This window comes from Varanus komodoensis, unplaced genomic scaffold (genome assembly GCF_004798865.1).
Source record: "Varanus komodoensis strain SLA01 unplaced genomic scaffold, ASM479886v1 scaffold64, whole genome shotgun sequence".
NCBI lineage: Eukaryota > Metazoa > Chordata > Lepidosauria > Squamata > Varanidae > Varanus > Varanus komodoensis.
In genome coordinates, this window is record NW_025336273.1 from 2,499,383 (window position 1) to 2,520,342 (window position 20,960).

General features: G+C 58.8%; 1 protein-coding gene across 7 annotated transcripts in view; it reads right to left on the reverse strand.

Moving 5' to 3' along the window:
• Positions 1–20,960, reverse strand: part of NCOA1 (nuclear receptor coactivator 1) — a 265,366-nt gene that overhangs the window by 19,597 nt on the left and 224,809 nt on the right. For 6 of the 7 annotated variants that reach the window (XM_044450328.1, XM_044450331.1, XM_044450329.1 and 3 more), the window contains exons 10-13: positions 19,794–19,941; positions 16,250–17,600; positions 7,787–7,958; positions 4,245–4,430 (exon numbers count right to left, since the gene is read on the reverse strand). In XM_044450328.1, coding sequence (XP_044306263.1) covers positions 4,245–4,430; positions 7,787–7,958; positions 16,250–17,600; positions 19,794–19,941 — 1,857 coding nt within the window. The remainder of the gene's footprint in view (positions 1–4,244; positions 4,431–7,786; positions 7,959–16,249; positions 17,601–19,793; positions 19,942–20,960) is intronic. The other variant, XM_044450332.1, reaches the window with a different exon arrangement.

Here is a 20,960-nt window from a genome sequence, read left to right on the forward strand (position 1 = left end):
TTGGCGTGCCCAACACTCCGGCTGCCTGAAGCCAGCCAGCCTCTTGCACGGCTCCGCCTGATGCTCGGTCGACAATGCGCCCAAAGGGGCTTCCCGCAGCTGTTCGCAGAGCCGGTTGGCAGGCTAAGCTGGGGACCGGAAGGTCTCCCTCTCTCTCCTTGAAAAACAGCGCTTGGGACCACAGGGGTAGCCAAGTCCAGTTTCACAGGGCCAACCCCCACGGCTGCTGCTGAAAGCCAAAAAAACTCGGGGGGAGGGGGCGGGCTGCAAGGTCCTGTTGTCTGGGGGTCTCTGGGTCTCCCACACAGCCATCCGATGCATGAAACATCGCGGCTGCTCCCAGCACAGACGCTGACCGCCCTGTACTTTCAGGGCTCACTGGGAGACTCTCCCTGGCCACTGATTTGATACTAAGGGTTGCTGCAGCGATAAGACCAGCTTAAACACCTTCCGGGGCTTCTGGAAGGAAAGGAGATCTGCTGCTCTTCTTCTGTGCCATCACGTCGTCCTCAGCTTAAGGTGAGCCTATGGATAAAAAGATCTCCTCTTCATGACACCCCTGCTCTGCTCTTATGAATTCAAAATGGTGGCTTCCTTGATGGATTCCATTCATCCCTTATTTGGGCTTCCTCCTCTCCTCCTGCCTCCTCCTCCTCCTCTTCTCCAGGGAGTCCTGCCTTCTCATGATGTGTCATAAGTATGACAGCCTCAGTTTTTGTCTGTCTGTTTGGGGGTTTGTCTTTCTTTCTTTCTTTCTTTTTTTTGCTTCTAGGGAAACTTTTGGCTCGATTTCATCTAGGGCTGCTTGTTTGCCTGTCTGCCAGGCCAGGGTATAAAGAAGATACAGGAGGAAGGAAAAGTCAGGACCAGGAAAGCGAATGCGCAAGAGTGAGCCGCCCAGTAAAAGGGGCTTCCGGCTCATGGCAGCCCCGCTTCTGCCAAAGCGACGGGGATCTTGTCCACCCTCTGAGGGTTTGCGCAGGCGGCTGCCTGGGGGAATCCAGGTGAGACTCCTCACACTCTGTGGTGCTTCCATCGTTCAATGATGATTGTGCAAGATTGCACAATATTCTACTTCCTGCACACAGAGCTTGAGAAACGATAAGAAGCCACTGGGCCTGCCCAGAAGTGTGGGGCAGCAGTTGCTGGCCAGAACCCAGAGCTCTCTGAGGTCACCCTTTTGGAAAGGCCTGTCTTTCAATGAATGCATCTTTCAATGTACCAATCCGAGGGCGAGTCCTTCCGGGGCTAAGGAGCGGGTAAAGGAAAAGTCGGACTTTTAAAGATGCGTTTTCAGCCCTGCCTACTTAAAAGATGCTGAAAAGGCCACACAGGATGAAATCCAGGTGAGCACAGGGGGATGCTCAGCCGGCTGGTGCTGAGGGGGGGGCCACCTGCCTTGAAGGCTCACGCGCTCGCTGCTGCTCGCCAATTAACCAGCCCGTTCTCGTGCGGCCCATCAAGAGATCCACTTAAGGGCCTCCACAGAGGCAGACGGCACCCGTTCAAACCCCAGCAAGGGGGTGAGCCGATGAGAGGCAACGCTCGAAGAGCTCATAAAGTTCTTCTGGGAGGGTGCGCTCGCTACCCAATTACGGACACGCACCGCTGACAGACGGGAAGTCGCTGCACAACGCAACAAATGCCATGCACGAGGAGGGGTGCTTGTGAGGGCCGAAATGGAGAACTCACACAGCATCTTCTCCTCCCTCTGCTAGGCAGCCGGGGCACGATCTGCCAAAGAGGTTCCGGCGCGCAGGAGCTTCCCAGAAGCACCGCTCCCATTCCCTTTCATGGGGTCCGTGTGGGGGAACGGCTTGGCGGATCGTGCCCCCCAGGTGAGGTTCCTCCCCCTCTCCGCAGCGGTGCCTCTTGGCAGTGTCACCAGTGACGCCCCCTTTCACCCCCACGTAAGGCAGCCTAAGGAAGACCACATGGCTGGAGAGCGGCAGCCATGCTGCATTTCCTGCCTGGGGGGGCGGGGCGGGGGGCAGAGCCCCATGCGAGTTCCTGCCACAGGCTGACTCTCAAGGGAGGCAAGCAGGGAGAACCCACGGCATGGCACCCGAACCTGGCTGGAGTCTCAACAGAAGGAGCAAAATACACTATGAATTAGAAGTGGGTGAGAAACATGAAGCAGGTGTGAACGGTCTGGAGATTATTAGTGGATGGATGGGACGGGAAGTCCTTGGAAGAATAAAGAGTTTTTCTGTAAACTAACAAAAGGAACAGTCCACAATATGCGAATGGATCAACTTCGTATCTGGACATCCTGTTTGTGACGTGGGGTATATAATGTATGTTCTCTGTACCTCTTTTGAGACTCTGACTCGGGAAAGCATCTCCCCTCTGTCTCTCCTTGTCTAAAGTACGCTAGAATAAACTGTTTGGCTCTGAGTCTCGTCTCAGGCTCCATTTGCCTTGGGGTCTGGTGTCCACCCGGGATTTGCCCTGGCCAGCGACCGGCTGAGGCTGGTCCCAGCAGGCTGCCTCGGTGCCGGTGCTGGGTTCCAGCCTGCCTGCGAACAGCAGCAGGCCCGAGGCCCTTCAGTGCCGGGGGGGCTGGTTCTGCGGGGGTGGAGGAAAGCCGCTCCGTGCTCGCCACACTTACGCGACCAGTAATACTAACACTCTGGTCTTTGAATCTCCGCCCAGCGCCCCTTTCCGAGTGTCGGTGTGCAAGGCAAGCTTTGCATGGTGTCACTGAGTCAGAACACCAGCCACCCCAGACTGGCGAGTCGAGTCGCCTTAATTGAAGAGGGCTCATTTTGTTCTTGAACTGGCTGTGCAGCGACAATGAAGTGTTCTTAAGGGTTGCTTGGCAACGGGAAAGAACGAACCGCTGGCAACAGCAGCGCTGCGGTTGAGCACGGCTGAGAAACGGTGCAGGCCGTGCGGGGAGCAGCTGGCGCAGGTACCTGCCCAAGTCGGGCCGGAATGGTCCTTCTGGAATGTCCCACCAAACAAGCTGAATCGGACGGTGTCCCTTAGCTTTTCAGGGGGTTCTGACTTCTTCCCCTCTCATAAATACAACACACTCGCTGTCCTGGGAGCACAGCTGCCCCTTCAGTCCGAGGCAGCAGAAGCTTTTTCCAAAGGAGGGTCCTTAACCCTGGCAGCCGGGCCAAGCCGACCAACCCTCAGCCAAACGGGCAACACCAGGCCCGAGAATCATCTGAGGCGGGCTTCCACCTGGAGCCCTTCACATGTCTTGCACTCCAGCTCCCATCACGCCTGACTATCGGACAGGTTGGCTGGGGCTGTGGGGAACTGCAATCCAACCCACCTGGGACGGGGGCCTCACCGAGTTCACCTTGTCACTTGCTATTCCTAGCATGCTTCTGGCCTGGAAAAAGACATTGCAGGCTAAAATTTGCAGCACCGGCCTGCAGTTCGGCTTGCTCAGAGCTTTTGCTTCTTTCGAGCACCACCTCCTCTGATCTTTGGCAGCCTCTGCCCTTATTCGGTCTGGCTGCCTGAGATATGGAGAGCTGGGTGGGAGAGGAGAGGTTCAAGGCGTCCTCAGCCTGTCCAGGGAAATCTTCCGGATTCTCTTCCCCAAGGCCAGGCCAGGAGCACTGCTGTGTCACCCACCATGGACACTGCTTGCGCATTGGCCCAGTGTGCGTGACCACATCCTCCACGGAAAGCGTAAAATCGCAACTCTGCCATTGTGTCGGCTGCCCACGCAAACTGGAGTTGGACTGGATCAAAGACTCCAGCTCCAAGTAGGGGAAAGGGCACGGGAAGCTCCCGGAGGCGTCACCCAAAACCCAGGAGTGCTGATGCCCCAGGTATGACCGAAAAGGCCAGGGCAGCTCCTCCCAAAGGTTTGCCTGCACCTTCCTCCTGCACCGGCTCAGATCTTCCCTTCGTGTCACTGGGACACTGATAGGAAGTGACTTTTCTAGGTCCCACTGCAAAGATCCTTTCTCCACTGTCGTTTTCTCCTGGAGGACGTGAGGCTGCCCTGCCTCGCTTGCCAGAACTAATGCCAGGCTGGTTCTGCCACTAGTTCCCAGCATGGAAGGGACTAAACGGGGACGGGGGAGTGACCAGGTGTGGTGCTGGTCGCACTCGAAAGACTCACGCCTCGTCCAGTCTTGGGTGGCTCTGGCTGACCTACCTCGGAGAGCTGCTTTTGGGGGAAGGCATCCCTCTGGTAGATGGACAGCCCTTTCCTTCCTCCCATGCCTCTGCGGCTGGGAAGAGGTGAGTCCGCGCGCTGGAATACAGGTACTCACCTGTGTCAGGCTGGAAGGGGCTTGGTCCAGCAACTGCCCCCCTGCCCTGCTCGGAGGGCAACCCGGGATGAGGGCTGCTGCCCTTTGTGGCAGGGAAGGGCGCTGTTCTGAGCTGCACGGGCTCCATGGGGTCGCAGAACTCAAAGGGGGTCCGGCCGGCCTGCATGCCCTGCCCGCCATTGACAGCTGCAACAGAGAAACAGTCAGTTCAGGGAGTGGCGACGAATCGGCGTGCCTTTCCTGGCGTGCCCGAGGAGCAGATGGCAGGGTTGTTCCCCAGACAAGGGCCGTGGGGGAATCTGGTGGCCTGCGAAAGCCAGCGCGACCTGAGTGGTGCTCTGGGAAGAGTGAGGTGGAGCTCCCTTTCCCCCAGGTAAAACCAAGAGACAGGCAAGGGCTCTGCCAACACAGAGCAGCTCAGATCGACAGCTTGGGGCCTCGCGAAGATGCCAGAGCAGCCTTCCCCAACCTGGAACCCTCAAGCTGTGTCAGAGGGCACGCCATCATCCCCCAGGCAGCATGTGCATGGGCAGATGATGGGTACTGTAGTCCAACATGCCTGGGGAAGCACCAGGCTGGGAGCAGGCCGGAGCACCAGGTTGGGCCGTGCAACCAAGTTCCAGCATGGGCCAGAGTCTCTGCGGAGCTCGCCGGAAAGCTCGGCTCCTTCCCTGCCCCGCACGGCATTTTTCGGCAAAGTCGGGCAACCCTTTGCAGCGCTTCACCCAGGCCGACACTCCTCAGTTGCAAGAATGCTCGTACAACACTGGTCTAAATGACAAGTAGAACCTGCTGGGGTGAACAATTCTAACTCCAAAAATCCAGCTGGCTCCTCTCTCGACTTGACCTGACATTGTGACGCGCTGCTTTACAGTTTTAGCGAAGGCAGGCCGTTTAAATCACACCCATGTGTATTGTTTTGCAATGTAGCCAAACCCCACATGCAGGTATTTTTATGAGGGTCACACAGCCATGCACATGACTAGGAAAACTGTTGGGAAAAAATCAGATTCAGATTTGTTAAATATTGCCAAATTTATGAGAATTTTAACACACGCCAGGCTACACTCCCAGAGTGACGTGTGCAGTAACCTTCTTGGGGTCCAAACTCGTCAAACAGGTTACCTTCTCTACTGGAGCAAACCCCAAGGAAAGTGGCCAGCTTCTGCCTTCTCCAAGACCCATTGCTGAGCAGAAAAACGTCTATAGTAACTCACAGAAACATAGAAACAGAGCGAGTCAGAAGGGGCCTCCCGGGCCATCTAGTCTGACCCCCGGCTCCAGCCGGCTCTGCTCACGACATGCCCACCATGTGCACGTCCAGCCTGTCCTTCAACTCAACAGCCTGCCTGCTTCCTACACCCAGCAGAAGACCGATCTAATCTTTCTCCTTAGCCATCTTGTAAGTCTCATTCTCTGGGATCAATACGGTACTGATCACCTCGTCTAACAACCTTTCTGTATCGATGTCTCCTTGTCTACCCCAGGACTCCTGGCACGGTCTTGACGTGTCACGGGCTTCCGAATGGCCTTAAACCCGTTCTCCCGAAAGGCAGCCCCCCCGCCCCTGCCTGAGCCTTTGGAAAGTGTTGCCCTGCAGCTTGCTAGCAGCGCCCGTGAGGGAGGAGTCGCTGATCTGACAGGAATCCGCCAGACAGGTGGTGGGGCAAATGGTCCTTTCGGGCAGTTCAGGACTTGACGGCTCTTTTCCGAAGTGCCAGGGGGTCCCTGCTTGCGTGGGGACACAAAGCCCGCCTCTTTGCTGCTTCAGGAGCCTGCACGACTGTCATTCACAGACAAGGTTTCAAGAATCTCCTCTCCTGACCCGAGGCAGGTCCGCTCCCCTTGAGCAGGCTAAGCCATCAGAGCGGCTGATGCTCCGGTTCAGAGTGCTTCTCAACAAATGCAACGTTTAGCAATCGCAGTTTCCCTGCAACCATGTCGTTCGATTGGTTCAGAGCTTCTAAGGAAAGGGCTGACGGGGGTGGGGGGGATGATGACGGGAGCAGTCTAGCACAGAGGAGCCTCTTGTGGCCCAGATCACCTGCTGCCTGGGCTTGCTTGGTGGCCAGCAACAGGCAAGGACCACCTCTAGGCAACCAGGCAGAGAAGCACTGCCAAAACAGCTTCCTGCCACTTTTCTTCCCTTCCCCTCTTTTCCCTGTCTAAATCCAAACAGCCAGAGAGGCCCGGGGGAAAGAGGAATGCCGGCCTGGGACTCAGGAGACCCGGGTTCAGGCCCCAGCTCAGCCACGAAGCTCCCTGGGTGCCTCCGGGCTGGCTGCTGAATCGCAGCCTAGCCTACCTCAGAGGATAAAACAGAGAGGAGGAGGGCCTCGGCTTCCTCGCGGGAAGGAAAAGGCAGGATATAAACATAATAATGCATACTTGATATAAATGAAACAAACAGTCCTGCGTTATTTAGTCCTAATGATCAGTGAACTAGTTCCATGATGCCCCAGGTCCCAAGGAAGCGTGCAAGCAATGCTGTGGTTTGCTGCGTGTGGCCACACTGGGCCAGTGACCAGGCGGGCTACGGGCCCTGCAGCGGCTCTGCCACAGGCCGACTTGCAGGCACAGGAGCGCCTTGCTGGTCGGGCAGAAAGCCCCCCTCGCCCAGCACCCGGCGCCCAGCCTCCGCCTCCCGGGGCGCTGCTCCCCCAGCCACTGACTCGCAGGGAGCACCACCTCCTTGCACCTGGGGCTTCCAGTGGGCGAAAACCAAGCCCCCCACCCCACATCCTGGCCCCGCCAGCCCTGCCAGCCCCCTGTGCGCTGGGTGAAGAGGGGCTTTCTTGCCCAGGCCCTCGGCCTTGGGCTGCTGGTGGCCCGGAGAGACGCCCAAGCTGAGGATGCGGTGAAAGGGGCAGGCCACGCCTGCCTGTGGGAAGCCCCCCAGTAAGCAGGAGTACAGCAGCAACTGGGACGCCGAGGTGCACCGCCTCCGAGAGGGGAGGCCTTCCAAAAGGCCATCAGGACCTGGAGCCACGGAGAGTCTTCTCCTCTGGGGGCCTCGGCAGCGTGACATTACGTGCGTGCTGGGTCTGCAAAAGGGACGGGAGCCAAAGCACCGTCCACCCCTACCCCCGCCAGGTATGGGACCGCCCCCCCCATCCTGGCAGCGTCCATGCCAACGCAGCGGGGCCCCGTGTCGCCCTCCCCAGGGAAAACGCCCCCTCCAGGCATCTGAGGAAGGAGGCTGCCCTCGTTCCCTTAGATGAAAAGTCGTGCTTTTCACGGGGCTCTGGCTGGCGCCCAGCCACGGCCAAAGCGAGTGCTGACCGTCTCCCCTGGGATCCGGAACGAGGCCTCCTCATGCAGCACACCAAACGCGCCCAGGTCAGGCTGGCTTTCGCAGAGGAGCAGGGCTGCTTACAGAACGTGCAAGGGGCCCGTTCAGCGCGGTCTCGCTCTCATGCTCCCCTGGCCTGAGTGTGCCAGCCTCGTGCCGACGGGGAGGAAGCAGCCCTGAGACTGCACAGGAGCAGGCCAGGTCCAGCCCTGGGGCTCGGAAAGGTAGGGCGGTTCCCCGGTGTACATACAGCTCATCCCCGTGGGAGTCCTCGCCGCGGTGCTGGGCTGGAGGGACGGGGTCAGGACCTCGGACTTGACAACAATGCCGCCACTTCCGGCGGTCTCCGAACCACACAGGCCTGATGGCAGCTGGGCTGCTTTATCCAGCGATGGCAGGATCTGGTCCAGGTCGGATGCGAACTGAAGGGAGGAAGCGAGGCTGCGGGTTAGCCGCTTCGAGGAGCAAGAGGCACAGACCGAACAGGCAAGGCCATCCCGATTGCTCTGCTGGGTTTCCCAGCCCCCTGCCCACGCCTCCCTTGCTCTCCCTCGCCATGTGGCCCTCGCCTAAAGGGCAAGACATGTGCAATCGGAGCACATAGAGGTGCTCCCCAGAGCGCAACCCTGGCGCTCTTGATCTAGGCCACATCTAGGCTGCCTTTTGGAAAGGGGCTCCCAGGACTCTAGCTCAGAAGGACCCTGCAGTAGAGCAGCGCACGCTCTTGCGGTGGGTTTCTCTGTCTTCTGCTGAAGCTTTCTGTACACATCCAAAAGGCCAGAAGATAAATCTCCAGGAGAGCGGCGGAAAAACCGAGCCCATGGTACACAGCTGAGGCCCAGGCTGCAGCATGCCGAGACGCCTGGGCCAGAGAGAAGAGGCACCCTGGGACACGGGGAGGGTGCCCAGCTAAAGCTCCTCTCCGTGGCCTTCCCTTGCCTGGCTTTTGATGGCTCGGAGGAGGAGGGCGAGGTGGGGTTCCAGGCGGCCTCCTGTGACGTGTCTTTAGTTTTCCTCTCCCTTTAAGGCTGCTGGGCAGGGGCAAAACAGCTTTAGGACCCCAGGAGAGGGGGCAATGGTCAACCTTGCACATTAAGCCCGCAAGCCTCAACAGAGGCCCATTTTCTTTGTAGCCCTGCCGCGGTCACATAGACCCACCAACCCTACCCTCCAAAAGGGGCAGACAGCAACTCCTATCTTCCCCACCTAGCCTGGCCTCTGGGCAGGACCGGCGCTGTCCTCCGACGCAGTGGGAGTGCGCCAGGTTAATAACTGGGAGGAAAATATCCGGCCAGTTCTGGTCCATTTGCATTACTGCATTCAAGGTGCTGGTTTTATCCCATAAAGTCTTACTTGGGACCATGGTACTTGAGGGAGCGTCTCTTCCACCACGGTCTACCTGGGCATCACGTCCAACATCTGGAGCCTTCCCCCAGCTGTCTACTTGGAGGGAGGCTCAGGGGGGGCTTTCTCGGTGGTGGCCCTCCTCCACAGAGCGATCCCTGTACCGAGGGTCGGCTGACACCAACCTGTCACCTTCAGTTCCAGGTTAAGAAAGGCCTTTGCGCTGAAGTTTCTAAACTTCTGTTCACGGGGATTGCTCACCCCAGGCGGTTTTCTAGAGCAACTCTTCACGGTATGCTGCTCTAGCTGCTTGAAACAGGCGGCATGAAAATGAAATCAGCAACCCCAGTGACAAAAGGGTCTCCGCAGTGGGCAGGGATGTGACACTCCCCCCCTCAAAAGCCTCTCCGGCCCCTTTACTTGGAGGCCCCCCCGTCTGGCTGCAGCCGCCAGGCGAGGGGCTCCGTGCAGCAAAGGACACCAAGGGACCCCCTGGCCTGCGGCTCTCCCTTTCTGGCCCAATCCTGACTGGTAATGGGTCAAATTATAGCCTGTTTCTCCTGCTCTTCACCTTTCCCAGCACAGCTTATTATACCTCAGTTAAAAGAGGCCTTCCTTGCCTGCAGACCTGAAATCCAAGACACAGCACTGGAGGTGGGGAAAGCGCTAGAGACGGGAAGGTGGGCGGGGGCAGAGTTCTTACAACAAGCGCCTCCACCTCCATTGAGGTCCCCCCGTCCTCCCTTTTCTTGGGCATGCAGAACTTCCAAAGCAGGCTGTCCAAACGGCAGCCCCCTTTCAAGCGGATGTTTTGATTGCCTCATCAGGTTTTCTTCCTCCGCACAGGGACATGCCTTTGTGTGTGCGTGTGTGCAAGCGCGCGCCTCTGTCAAAAATATCCTGATTAGCCCTGCCTGAAATAAAAGGAAATCTGAGCTCTGACGGCTGTCAAAGATCTGTGCTCTCTAAAAAGGAGTGGCTCAAACTTTTCTACCACCCCAAGCACACGGAGCCTTAGAAAAGGGAGGGGGGAAGGCTAGCGGCTCACCAGCCGTCAGGAGAAAGACACGTGAAAGGCCCACCTCTCTGCAGCCCCCGTGGGGGCAGTGTCCCCGGGGGAGTGCCCGCTCCCTTCGGCAGCGCCCTCACATCAGCCCAGGACGCTGGCCAGGCGAGGCCGGCCAAATTGGACCCGCGGAAGGGCATGCACGGCTAGAGCGCCACTTTTAAACAATTCTGAAAATATCCTGCACACTTGGGGCGCAAAAAAAGACGAACGAAACAGCTGGTGAACGAGAGACAGGCCTTCCAACCTGCCACTTTGGCGCTCTGGAGGGGCCGGCTGGCTGCTAGCAGAGAGATTGCGGTAGATGGCCTAAAAAAGAGGGGGATGGGAAAGCCGAGAGAAATGCTCAAGAACCAATGTGAGGATCCCTCCACAGGTGAGCTCAGCAAGAGTGGCAAGGGGTTTCTGCAGCTCTTCCCAGCAGCTTGCGAGATGCTTCCTGCAACCAACCATGGGATCAGAAGCACTTCCTGACAGTTGGGACCCTGAGGGTGTGGAATGGGCTTCCATGGGAGGTCGTTGAGGCCCCATCGGTGCGGGTGTTCAAGGATAGGCTGGACATGCACATGGTGGGTATGTCGTGAGCGGAGCCGGCTGGATCTGGGGGTCAGACTAGATGGCCCGGGAGACCCCTTCTGACTCGCACTGTTTCTGTTTCTATTTGTGCTCAGACAACATGACGCTCTATTGCGGGTCCAACAAGCCCTAGAACAAGCCAGTGGTTGCCAGGTTGGTTGACTGCCAATGAGCAAGCCACCCTGAGGGAAATGGCCCGTGTGTGTATGACCAACGACCCACCAGGGCTTGTAACCCACGACGGGTTGTTGGCATCAGGCAAGCCCAGCCGGCCCGTGAGCAGACTGCGCCCACGACAAGCAGCATCGCTTCAGCAGTTACCTTGGACTGCTGCAGGTACACGCCGTGCCCGGGAAAATCAGATAAATCCACCACCGTCAAGCAGCAGCAGAAAAGCACAGAAGGACTGCTCGTTACATTCTGCTTGATCCACAAAGCACCACCAGTTCCGAGAGGAGCATGTGCAAAAGTGAACATCCAGAAATGTTCCGAGCGCAAAAACACTGGCAAGGTGAGATGAGCCTGCTTTGAGCAGAGACTGTTCCAGTTTGGAAACAAGACATTTCAGCTCTCGCACCCACATATCAAGATGTCGGAGAGGCTGACTCAGTCTCACACATACGACGGGAACAGTAGCTCCATGAGGCACGGCACAGCAAGTGCAACCTCCGTGCTCAGGAGAAAGAAGTGGGTCATTTCTGTTAGCTTTATGCATCCATGGTATGAAGCAGCTTCCCCCTCCGTACCTCGGCATTCCTGCTGCGGACACCGGGACTTCACTAAAACGATCGGCATGGAAAATGCGTATCGGTCCCTGGGACGTCCTTACGCAGCGCTCAACCGGTGCCAACACCGCGGTCCTTTCGGTGTAAGGTTGAAATTATTTGCCTGGGTGCTCTCAAGTACCGTGCTGGGTTTGCACGGCAGCGCTGCTTCTTCTGTTTATTGCAATTTGGGTTTATGTCAAGCTGTAGTATGATCTGCCTACCCCAACTGGGCCCTCTCCGGCCAGTGATACTACAACTCCCAGCATGCCCCAGCCAGCCAAGGCAGGGAGTTGCAGGTCAACACGTCTGGAGGGTGTCAGGTTGGGGAAAGGATGTGCCATAGGGTGACATTTCAATTTGTGCGTCTGCCACTCTATTTTGGTTTGTATTCCTCTTTTTACTGCCCGATGTCCCAGGACGAAGGTCAGGTTAAAATGCTTTTATCAAGTAAGTATTCAACACGGAAATGAAGCCCTGACTGGTGGTTCTTCTTCTTTAATAAAAGAGGAAACGCTTTTTCTGCAGGGGGAATTTGAGAGAGGAGAACTGGGAAGGCGAAGGGGCTTTTCACCCATGAATCTATCGCTTTTTTCTGAAAAGATGCTCGTGCATATGGAACCCCTGTGGTGGGAAAGGCAGTCAGGCGGAGCATTAAGCGGCAGGAGAAGGGGCCAGTGGGGAAACTGTCAGGTGCCGCTCCTCTGCTCTGCACACTCTCTTTCGAAAAAGCCGCTGGGGTTTGGGAAAGCCCCTGCTCCTGTGCAGATGGCGCACACCTGGGCATCTTGGGTTTCTCTTTGCCCAAAAGCAAGACAGGAACGTCCTTCCTAAGACAGCATCTGTCACCTGCACTTTTCGGTAACGACCCATGTTAAAAAGCATTAGGAGAAAATGTGAGTATCTTCCTGCTGGCACAGGGTGGGGTGGTGAAGTTGAATCGAGCAGATGCACCCCTTGCACAGTGTATGGAAGCCGTCGCGAGGCTTATGCGAATGGGACGGCGTTCCAAAACTCCAAATAAATAAATAAACAAACACCCCTCTTCAAAGCACACCCCGACTTGCACTGGGCTTGTGTCCTCCGGCCTCCCATGAGAGACGAACTGCTGTGGCCTTGAGAAAGAGAAGCAGAGCTGCCCAGATACCGCTGGGAAGGAGAGGCCTTCTGCTCCCGGCCACCTGCTCACCAGCAAAACAGGACGCAGTGTGGGATGGCGCTGGCCCTTTGCTCAGACCCACGGTTCCTCCCCTTCTCTCCCTCTCCTCCAGCGATCCAGCTGCAATACCTTCCCCCAGAGTTATTCAAGGATGGCCAGGAAAAGGGAAAAGGCAGCCCTGTCCTCCAAGATGATTTCTCTGTCACTGTACTGACTCACGTTCCTCGGTTTAGCAAGCCCCTGACAAAGCACAAGAGCAAGAGAAGCACTTGAAGACAGAAATGTGATCTAATGAGACAATTAGAGGGGATGCGCTATCAGGAGGGCTCGCGACGCGACTGTGCCGAGAAAGAAGCCACCTGCGTTATACTCAACAGGTAAAGAGCAAAACAACGGCCCTCAAGTACGAATAACCCCCGGCAGCTGCGGCAGGCTGCGCGAGTGCTACTCGGCCAATTTGTGTGGCACGCTCACTGTGTCCTCGAAACTGCAGGCAGGCTCACTGTGCCCACGAGGTAAGATCACCGGTTCGGCTGGCGGCGTGGGGGCCTCCCGGATGCCCCTCCATGACGGCCCACAGTTCTGGCCTGTGCTGCGGAAACCAAGGCAGGTAAAGGACTAGAGAGGGTCTGCGCAGACAGGGGAGTGTGCAGAGTGCCTGAAGAGGCCCCGACAACAACCCCCAGGCTGCAGAGGAGCCTCTGAGGCTGAGCGGGCAGCAAGGACAGCGCAGGATTAACAGCAACGGCCGAGAATTTGGGCATCTCAGAAATGTGAGACACCAGAGAGAAAAGTGCTCCCGGGAAGGATCGCATGCAGTCACCGTTTGGTCCATTCTGAACTATTCTGAGCCTGAGCTTGTTAGCCGAGGCATTTTTACCATGAGCTGGGCCTTCTTATTCCTCTGCTGGATCTGCAGGTTGCCTGGAAGGGAGATGCATCAAGCGCCTCACGTGGCAGTCCTTGCTGACTCAAGTCCAAAAGTGGACTCTGCAGCTTTTCCTTCATGAGGACCCTCTCCCTGGGCCTCCCTGATGGAGAGGATTAGCGGCCTCATTTGTGTTGTCCTCTCCTTCAGCTTCCACGAGAACAAGGCACGGTGGGCTGGGTGTGTGAGCACAAGCCGGCAGCCTCTCCTGCTCAGAGAGACTTACAGTAAGCACGGATCCGCGGAAAACTCTGCTGCAGGTCACTGAGGCACAATAACTCCACTAGGGGAGATAATAGGACCTTCAAATTGCTCCCCCCACCCCCGTTAAGAAACAGAAGCAAGACTGAATGTTTGCCCAGTCCATTCACAGACTTGTGCCAAACTGGGCTGCTGATTTCAGGAAAAACTGGAGGTTGGTGGCCTGCAGGCTAGAGGACTGTTCCCTGCTGAGGAAGCCACAGAAATGGGAAAGTCTACAGTGCCGCAGTGCGGAGGGTCATTTGCCGCTTGCAGGCTCTTTCAAACCATGCCACTGTCTGAAGTCATCCAATGCAAAGTTTCTGCTGGTTTCGTGACAAAAATGTTTCCCCAGAGCTCCCAGTGAAGCTCCTTGCCTGCAAAATCCCTGTCGGGGGGCCTGGGGGGAGGCTGAGCAGCATCTAGCGGGGAGGTCTATGCCCACGCCAAGGGCCGCTGAGAACATGCCTCCGGCACAGCGATGCCTCCGGGAGGCCCAGCGCGGCCGCAGCACCCCGCCGAACGCAAACCTGAGGCAAGCCCGTGTGGCGAGAGATGCCCCCTGCCTGCGGGGAGCCCGTGCAGAAGCGGCAGCGTGGGCGAGGCGTTCCCCAGCCACCGATCCCGTTTTTATACTGCCCAACAGGAGACCTCTCTATGTGGATTAAAAGGGTAACGCATTTTACAGTGCAGCGCCACGTGTATGCATAGGAGCCAATTACACACCCAGAAACTGAGGGGACACACAGAGGCCCCCCTTCCACCATTCACAACGAACAACCCCACGATCGGATTAAAGAACCCCACCACACACCGCCAAACGCCCAGGAGCAGCGCATGTCTGAACCTGGCATCAAGGAGTGAACAGTGTGGATGCCGGGCAAGAGACCTCCAGGGGGATCATTCTGCAGGTGGGGGCTGCCACGGAGAAGGCCCTGTCCCTCGTGCACCTGTATCCAAACACATGTTGCGGCGCGTGTTTCCCTTGTGCAGTCGCCCTGCCTCCGCCTGCATCCCACCAGTTCCCAGTGCTTGGACTCGGGGTGGGGGGGTGCATCCATGGTGGACGACCTGCCGGGACAGACGCAGAATGCACCCTCGGACTGCTCATTCCCGAGAGGGGTCCCTGCCTCAAGCAGCACCTCGTGACGCTCGAGGTAACAACGCGGGCCTCTCTTCCCCTCAGAGCACTGCACTGCTCTGGCGGCAGCGGCCACCCTCCAGGCTGTCGGGCAGGGGGGATCCGTCCTGCTGGCCAAGCTTCCTTTTTCAGGGGAGGCTCAGGACTGAACCGGGCACACTGTGCCCACCGAGCAGAACGTCCTACCACCGAGCTAGGCCCCACTACAGAGCCGGAGCCGGAGCCTCCCGCCCTCGCCCAACCTGGGGCCTTCCCGCTCCGCTGGGCTGCAACTTTGCTCACTCGACTCAGATCCCAGGGATGGGACCCGATGGCCCTTGCCCATGGAAACAGGTCCTCAGCCTGGCCCTGAGGCGGCTGGGTGGGTGGCTGGCAAAATCAGCCCGGCTGTTAAACCAGGCTGCCCGCAAAACCCGGAGCAGAGTTTTGGAAGCCTGCCATCGACTTTGGAGTTACTTGGGCAAAGGCCCGCATTTTTCCGCCATCCCACCCCCTGGATCCCACTGAAGAGCTGGCTGGGGGCCGGCCGGAAGGGGGAGGGCCGCCTCCCCCTGGTGCTGCCCAGTGCACTGGCACCACCACCTTGCTCAGCACCGTTCACCTCCCGGGACTCGTAGAGAAAGAGAACCCCGTGGCCCCGGCCTTCACTGCGGCATATCGTCCTCCAAGGCAATCCCCAGTAAGGAGCTTGCTTCCAACTTCACGCAGATTTTAAAGAACAAGGCAGGTTAATCGACGGGGCTGTTCCAAGCCTCCACTTTCAAAGCTCAGTCATTTAGTACCTGCTCATCTTCCTCTATACCTGAGTGCTTCCTTTCCCCAACCTCAGCTAACAAAGGGCTTCTCTCTCTGTTGCTCCCACTTCCCACTGCCTTCCAGGAAGCTACAGAATCAATCAATCAATCCTGAAGGGGAGCAGCTGCAGGAAAGGAAGAAAAATCTGGAGTGGATTTTTTTGGGAGAAAGGGAAGGGCTGCATTTTCTAATCTGCAGAGCTGGTTTTGAAAACAAATGCCTGCTGCTTCCTGCCTGGGTTCACAAAGGAAGCAGGAGCAATGTTTGGTTTTCAGATGGAGATGGAAACGCAGAAGCAGAGCGAGAAACGTGGCCATGTAGGGACCTAGCTTCCCCAGCCAGCCAGCCAGCCCAGCTCAGCGCATGATCATTCCGGCCATCAGCCAGTCTCCTGGGCTCTGTAGGAGCACCAAGCTGCTGCTTCCTGGGTGGAAAGGACCTCTGCACGTGTTCGGAGGCACTTCCGCTAACCGCTTGCTCTTGGAAATAACTTTGGCCACTAAGCACAGGCGTAGTTTGAGAACCCCTGGCTACGCCGGCTGCGCATCATCCCCCTGCTCTGCATCGCTGCGCAAAGTGCCCAGCTGCGGCCAAGGAGCGCCTCGCAGCTGGGGGCAGCAGCCCGGCCTTTTCAGGGCCGGGGCACCGCTTCGGTGCTTGCGCTGAGAGAGAGGAAGGACCCTGGACGGGGAAAGCCCACCTGACCCTGCGGCTGCAGCTTCACCTCCTCTTGCGCGGGGGGCTTCGCGAGCAGGGCCGGGGCCGCGCTGCAGGAATCCAAGTGCTCCGCGCTCTCTTTCACCTTCACGTCGTCCAGCCTCAGGGTGGGGTTGGCCACCAGCTCTTTCTCGTCCTTGTCGAGCAGGTAGCGGAGGAGCTGGTGGTCCTTGGACTCCTTCTTCACAGCATCTGCCTCCAGCCGGATGTCGGGCGTGCCGGGGGCCTGGCTCTGTGAGGCGGCGGCGGTGGCGGCGGCGGCGGCGGCTGCCCCGCTGGGCCCGCTGTCCTTTTTGTCTTGCTCCATGGACAGGTTGCTGATGTCCGAGGGGCTGCCCTCCTGGAGGAGCCGGTGCAAGATCTTGTGGCGCTCCGTGAGGGAGCTGTGGGAGGAGGGGCACGCGCTGCCCACTGGGGTCCCGGAGGCCGGGGTCCCCGAAGTGCCTGTGCAAGACAAGGGCTCTTTGCAGCTGGTGTCCGCGTCCGCGTGCCGCAACTGCTCCTGGGCCGTGGAGGCCAGGAGCTGGACCAGTTTGTGGCTGGTGACCTGCAAGCACTTGCCGTCGCCCTCCAGGAGCCTGTCCGCGCCGTGCAGCAGGCCGGGCTCCAGGGGGGGCTTGCTGTCGCTGGGGCTGCCGTCGGGGCGGCCCAGGCCGCACAGCATGGAGGACATCTCCTTGCCGTCCTTGGGCTCCGTTTTCATGGGCGGCACGCTCATCCGGCCGGGCGAGTTCTGGCCGCCCAGCTGCCGCAGCCCGGGAGGCGGTGTGGAGTAGCCCACGGCGGGCCGGGGCCCCTCGGCCAGTCCCTGCATGGGGTTCAGCGGGGTGCCCGGGTAAGGCCTGCTGCCGACCGAGCCGCTGCCGCTGCCGACCATGCCCGCCGGGGAGTGCGTGTGGGGCATGGTGGGAGAAAAGGGGTTGCCCGGCATTCTGGGCCGGTGGACCAGCCCGGGGCTCACCCGGTGCCTGGGGGACATGAACTGTGGCGGGGTGACCCCGGGGCTGCTCAGTGGGGAGCCGCTGAGGTTCAGCGCGTGGGTACTGCTCTGGGGACCAGCCTGTCCCTGGCTTAAGGCCACGCTGGCGCCCATCTGGCCCACAGGGGAGCATCCGAAAGCGGCCTGGCTGGCGGGAGCACTACCGCCGCCGTGCAGGCTGGGTCCTGGCGGGTGGCTGGTGCCGGTGGGCAGCGCGCTGCTGCTGGCGGGCGGGAGAGGAGCAGGCAGAGCCAGGCCTTGTCCCGGGGAGACGCTGGGGTTCAGCGAGGGGCTGACGCGGGGAAGAGGCATCCCAGGGTTCGTGCTCTCTTGGGGCGACAGTGTGCCGTGTTCCCTGGGGTGAGAGAAGAAAGGAAGAAAGCGTTGGTCATCCGCACGGAAGCGAGCTGCCGGCTCCTGCTTTTCTCACTGTTCCAGCGAAATCTACCCGATCAGTTCCGGTAGAACAATTCCCATGTAACAGCTGCGTGTCCCCACGTGACAGGCACAGGCCCACCAGAGAATCCTTCCGGAAGGAGCGGATTCTGACGGAGGGAACGCCTAACAGATGTAACTGGGGAAGCCTGACAAGCCGAAGGGGCGGCAAAGGGCTGCTTACCTCTGCAGGTGTCTCATCCAAGCACCGTCTTCCCACCCTCAGAATGCCTGGCGCCGGTTCTGAACCCCAAGCCCAAACTAAAGCCCATGCTCCCAAGCTGACCCTGGGATTCCATGGAAAGCCCTCCCTCCAGCAGGTCCTGGGCAATGGGCCCAGAAGGGACCCCCCCCCCCAGCCTGCCTGCCCGCCTGCTTCAGGACGGCTTCACGAAGGAACCCCTTGCAAGAATGTGAATGGCTGGACTGAGCCCCTCCTTGAAGAGGAATCGGCAGCTGGCGGGGGCCGGGGGGAGGAAGGCAGTCAAGAACGCAGGAAACACCGTTTTACACAAAGAAAGAATGGACAAGCGAGGGAGCAGTCAGAGGGCTGGTGGTGGGGCGCTGGCCCGGAAGCCAAGCCATGCGAGGGTCCCATCCCAGGCTACCCACCAGGAAGGTCCGTGCCCAGTTTAACAAGGCGGGAGCTTCTTCATGACAAAACCCGGAAGCGGAGCTGCACACGGAGCCAGAGGCAGCCTGTGCCGTGCCTGGGGCCTACCCTCCAGGTGGCTTACAGCCACAGATTTTGTGAGGGGGGGAATCACAGGTGCTCCAGAGACAACATGGAAGTAACCTCAACAACCTGCCAGCAGGTAGAAGCCCACCTCACGAAGCTCCCTGAAGGTCAAAACGAGTGGCTCCTCCCCTTATCACCAGAAAAGCACAAGAAAGGGACGGAAAGACACCTGCAACGCCACAGTGCACCTGACTGCCCAACGCTGCAGGGGTGTTCAGCCTCTTGCATCCTGAAGTCCAAACTCAGTCTCAGGGAAGCTTTCGCAAGACCTCTTCTAATGGTGGGTGGGGCAAAATGGGACAGGGCCGAACCTACTGAAAATGTCCATGTATTTTAGCCTGGAGTTGGTACTGCCAGTAACTAAGCGTTAGGAGAAGGATTCCCCCTCTCTGAATGGGAGAAGAAGTGCAAAAGCAAGGGCACTACTCTCTGGCTGGCCATTGGGGGAAGGGGAAGGGGGCAGGCCCATTGGGAGAACCCCGCGGGCCACAGTGGCCCCAGGGCCAGAGGTTCTGCACCCCTGTAGAACCCTCCAAGCTGGGTTACAGCCTCTCTTGAAGACAGATGAAAACGGAGTGAGAGGGCTTTTCTTTCCATAGAAACAGAGCGAGTCAGAAGGGGCCTCCCGGGCCATCTAGTCTGGCCCCCAGCTCCAGCCGGCTCCTCTCACAACATGCCCACCATGTGCATGTCCAGCCTATCCTTGAACACCAGCACCGATGGGGCCTCAACCTCCTCCCAGGGAAGCCCATTCCACACCCTCGGGGTCCTGACTGTCAGGAATTGCTTCCTGGCATCCAAATGGAACCTTGGCTCCCTGAGCTTGGCTCTGTTGGAGCGTGTCCTGCCCTCCTCTGCAGGGGAGAACCGGTCTCACTGCTGGCTTTTCAAACCCAAACAAAAAGCTCAGAAAGTCTGGAAGCGAGGAGCAGACACGTGAGAAGCAGCGCCCTGCTTTCCAGCTGCTGTCATGGCTGAAAACCCCATGGCGCCTCTGTGCTCTCCCTGACCGACCGAAGGAGGAGAGGCGAGACACGGCTGCCTGAACCCCCATCTTCTGTGTGTCCTCAGGATGCTCAGGGGAGCCCTGCGCGGCAACAGGCTTCCCTCAAAAACAGTGGGAGGAAGTGCAACGCCACTGCAGAAAGCAGAACGGGGGTGCGGGGCCTGAAGGCAAGCTCCCCCTCTTCCTCCATGAGGCTTTTCTTCAGGATTAGTAGCCTGAGCTGATGGGCCCTACCCACGGGACAGAGAGCCTGGACTGAACCAGTGAGGGATGGGGAAGCGAGCCAAGACATGCATGTTGCGCATGGACGGAAAGCAACAGAGGGAGGGAGGGAGGGAGGGCGGGCAGAGCAGCCCATCCAGACTCACCTCTCGATGATGTGGATGCCCATGATGAACGGCTGCATCTCGGGGCTCTGAGGGCAGCAGAGTTTGCACTTGGTGTGGGCGCTCAGCACCGTCCCGTCGCTAAGTGTGAACCGGTAAGAGGGGCTGAAGGCCGTGCCCCGGGTCATCACTGGGGAGGAAGAGACGTGGGGGGAGGGGGAGAAAGGGCGGCTTTATCCACTGCCGGTCGTCGTCGATCGCGTGGGCTCCGGTTGGGGCTCTATCGCAGAACGACCCGCGATCTCGCCCACCCCTTTTCGCGGCGATTCCCGCTTTACCAACGCAAGAACGGAGGCCAAGGTGGGAGCTTCCCAAGGTTATGCAGGCAAGTTTATACGGCAGCAAACATTTGAAGCTGGGTGCCCTTGCCCCTCCCCACTTTTCCCCTCTTCCTGCCCCACCCCTGGCAGCCAGGAAGTGTGGCCCACAGTGGGAGGGAGACCACTCAAAGTCGCCCGCTCCTTCCCTGCAGCTTTGAAATCGGGAATCTCCTCCCGCCACCCCAGGACTATGGAAGGCATCCATGCACAACCCTCAGAGAAGAGGGCACATCCGTGAACAAGCCGGCGTGCGAATCTCCCAGTCCAACAATGAGCTGGGCTGATCCACCCCGCAGAGGAGCTGTGAAGGGAGTACAAAGCCCCGCCCGCCCGCCCGCCCGTCTTTCAGGACATTTATGTTCCCCTACAGCAGCCCCACGGGATGTTGGTCCGTCGCCCCCCTACAGCCACCCCGGAGGGAAAGGATGCATTTTATTCCAGAGCAGCTGCCTGACATCCAAGCCGTCTCAGGACACTCGCCTGGCCAGAGCTCTGGAGCTCTGGGGTTGCAGAAGAGCCTCCGTTCTTTCTGGAACTGGAGCAGTCACCATCAATACTTCGTAGTTGTGTTAGGAGAAGAGCGGTGGAAAATTCCATTCCAGATCTGTGCCACCCCACAGCTAAAGCTCTCTGGGTGGCTTCTCAGCATCTTATCTGACCCGTTCTCCAAGGGGCTGGGGGACTGGCGATCCCAGGCCGGGGCCCTCCCACATGAGCGCCGCGGCTGGAGAGGGAAATGGACCCGGTGCACCCAGCTCCAACGGAAAGGTGCCGGGCTAGGAGACTCTGGGGCGTCTCAGTTGCCCTGGCATGGCTTGGCTCGCTCGCT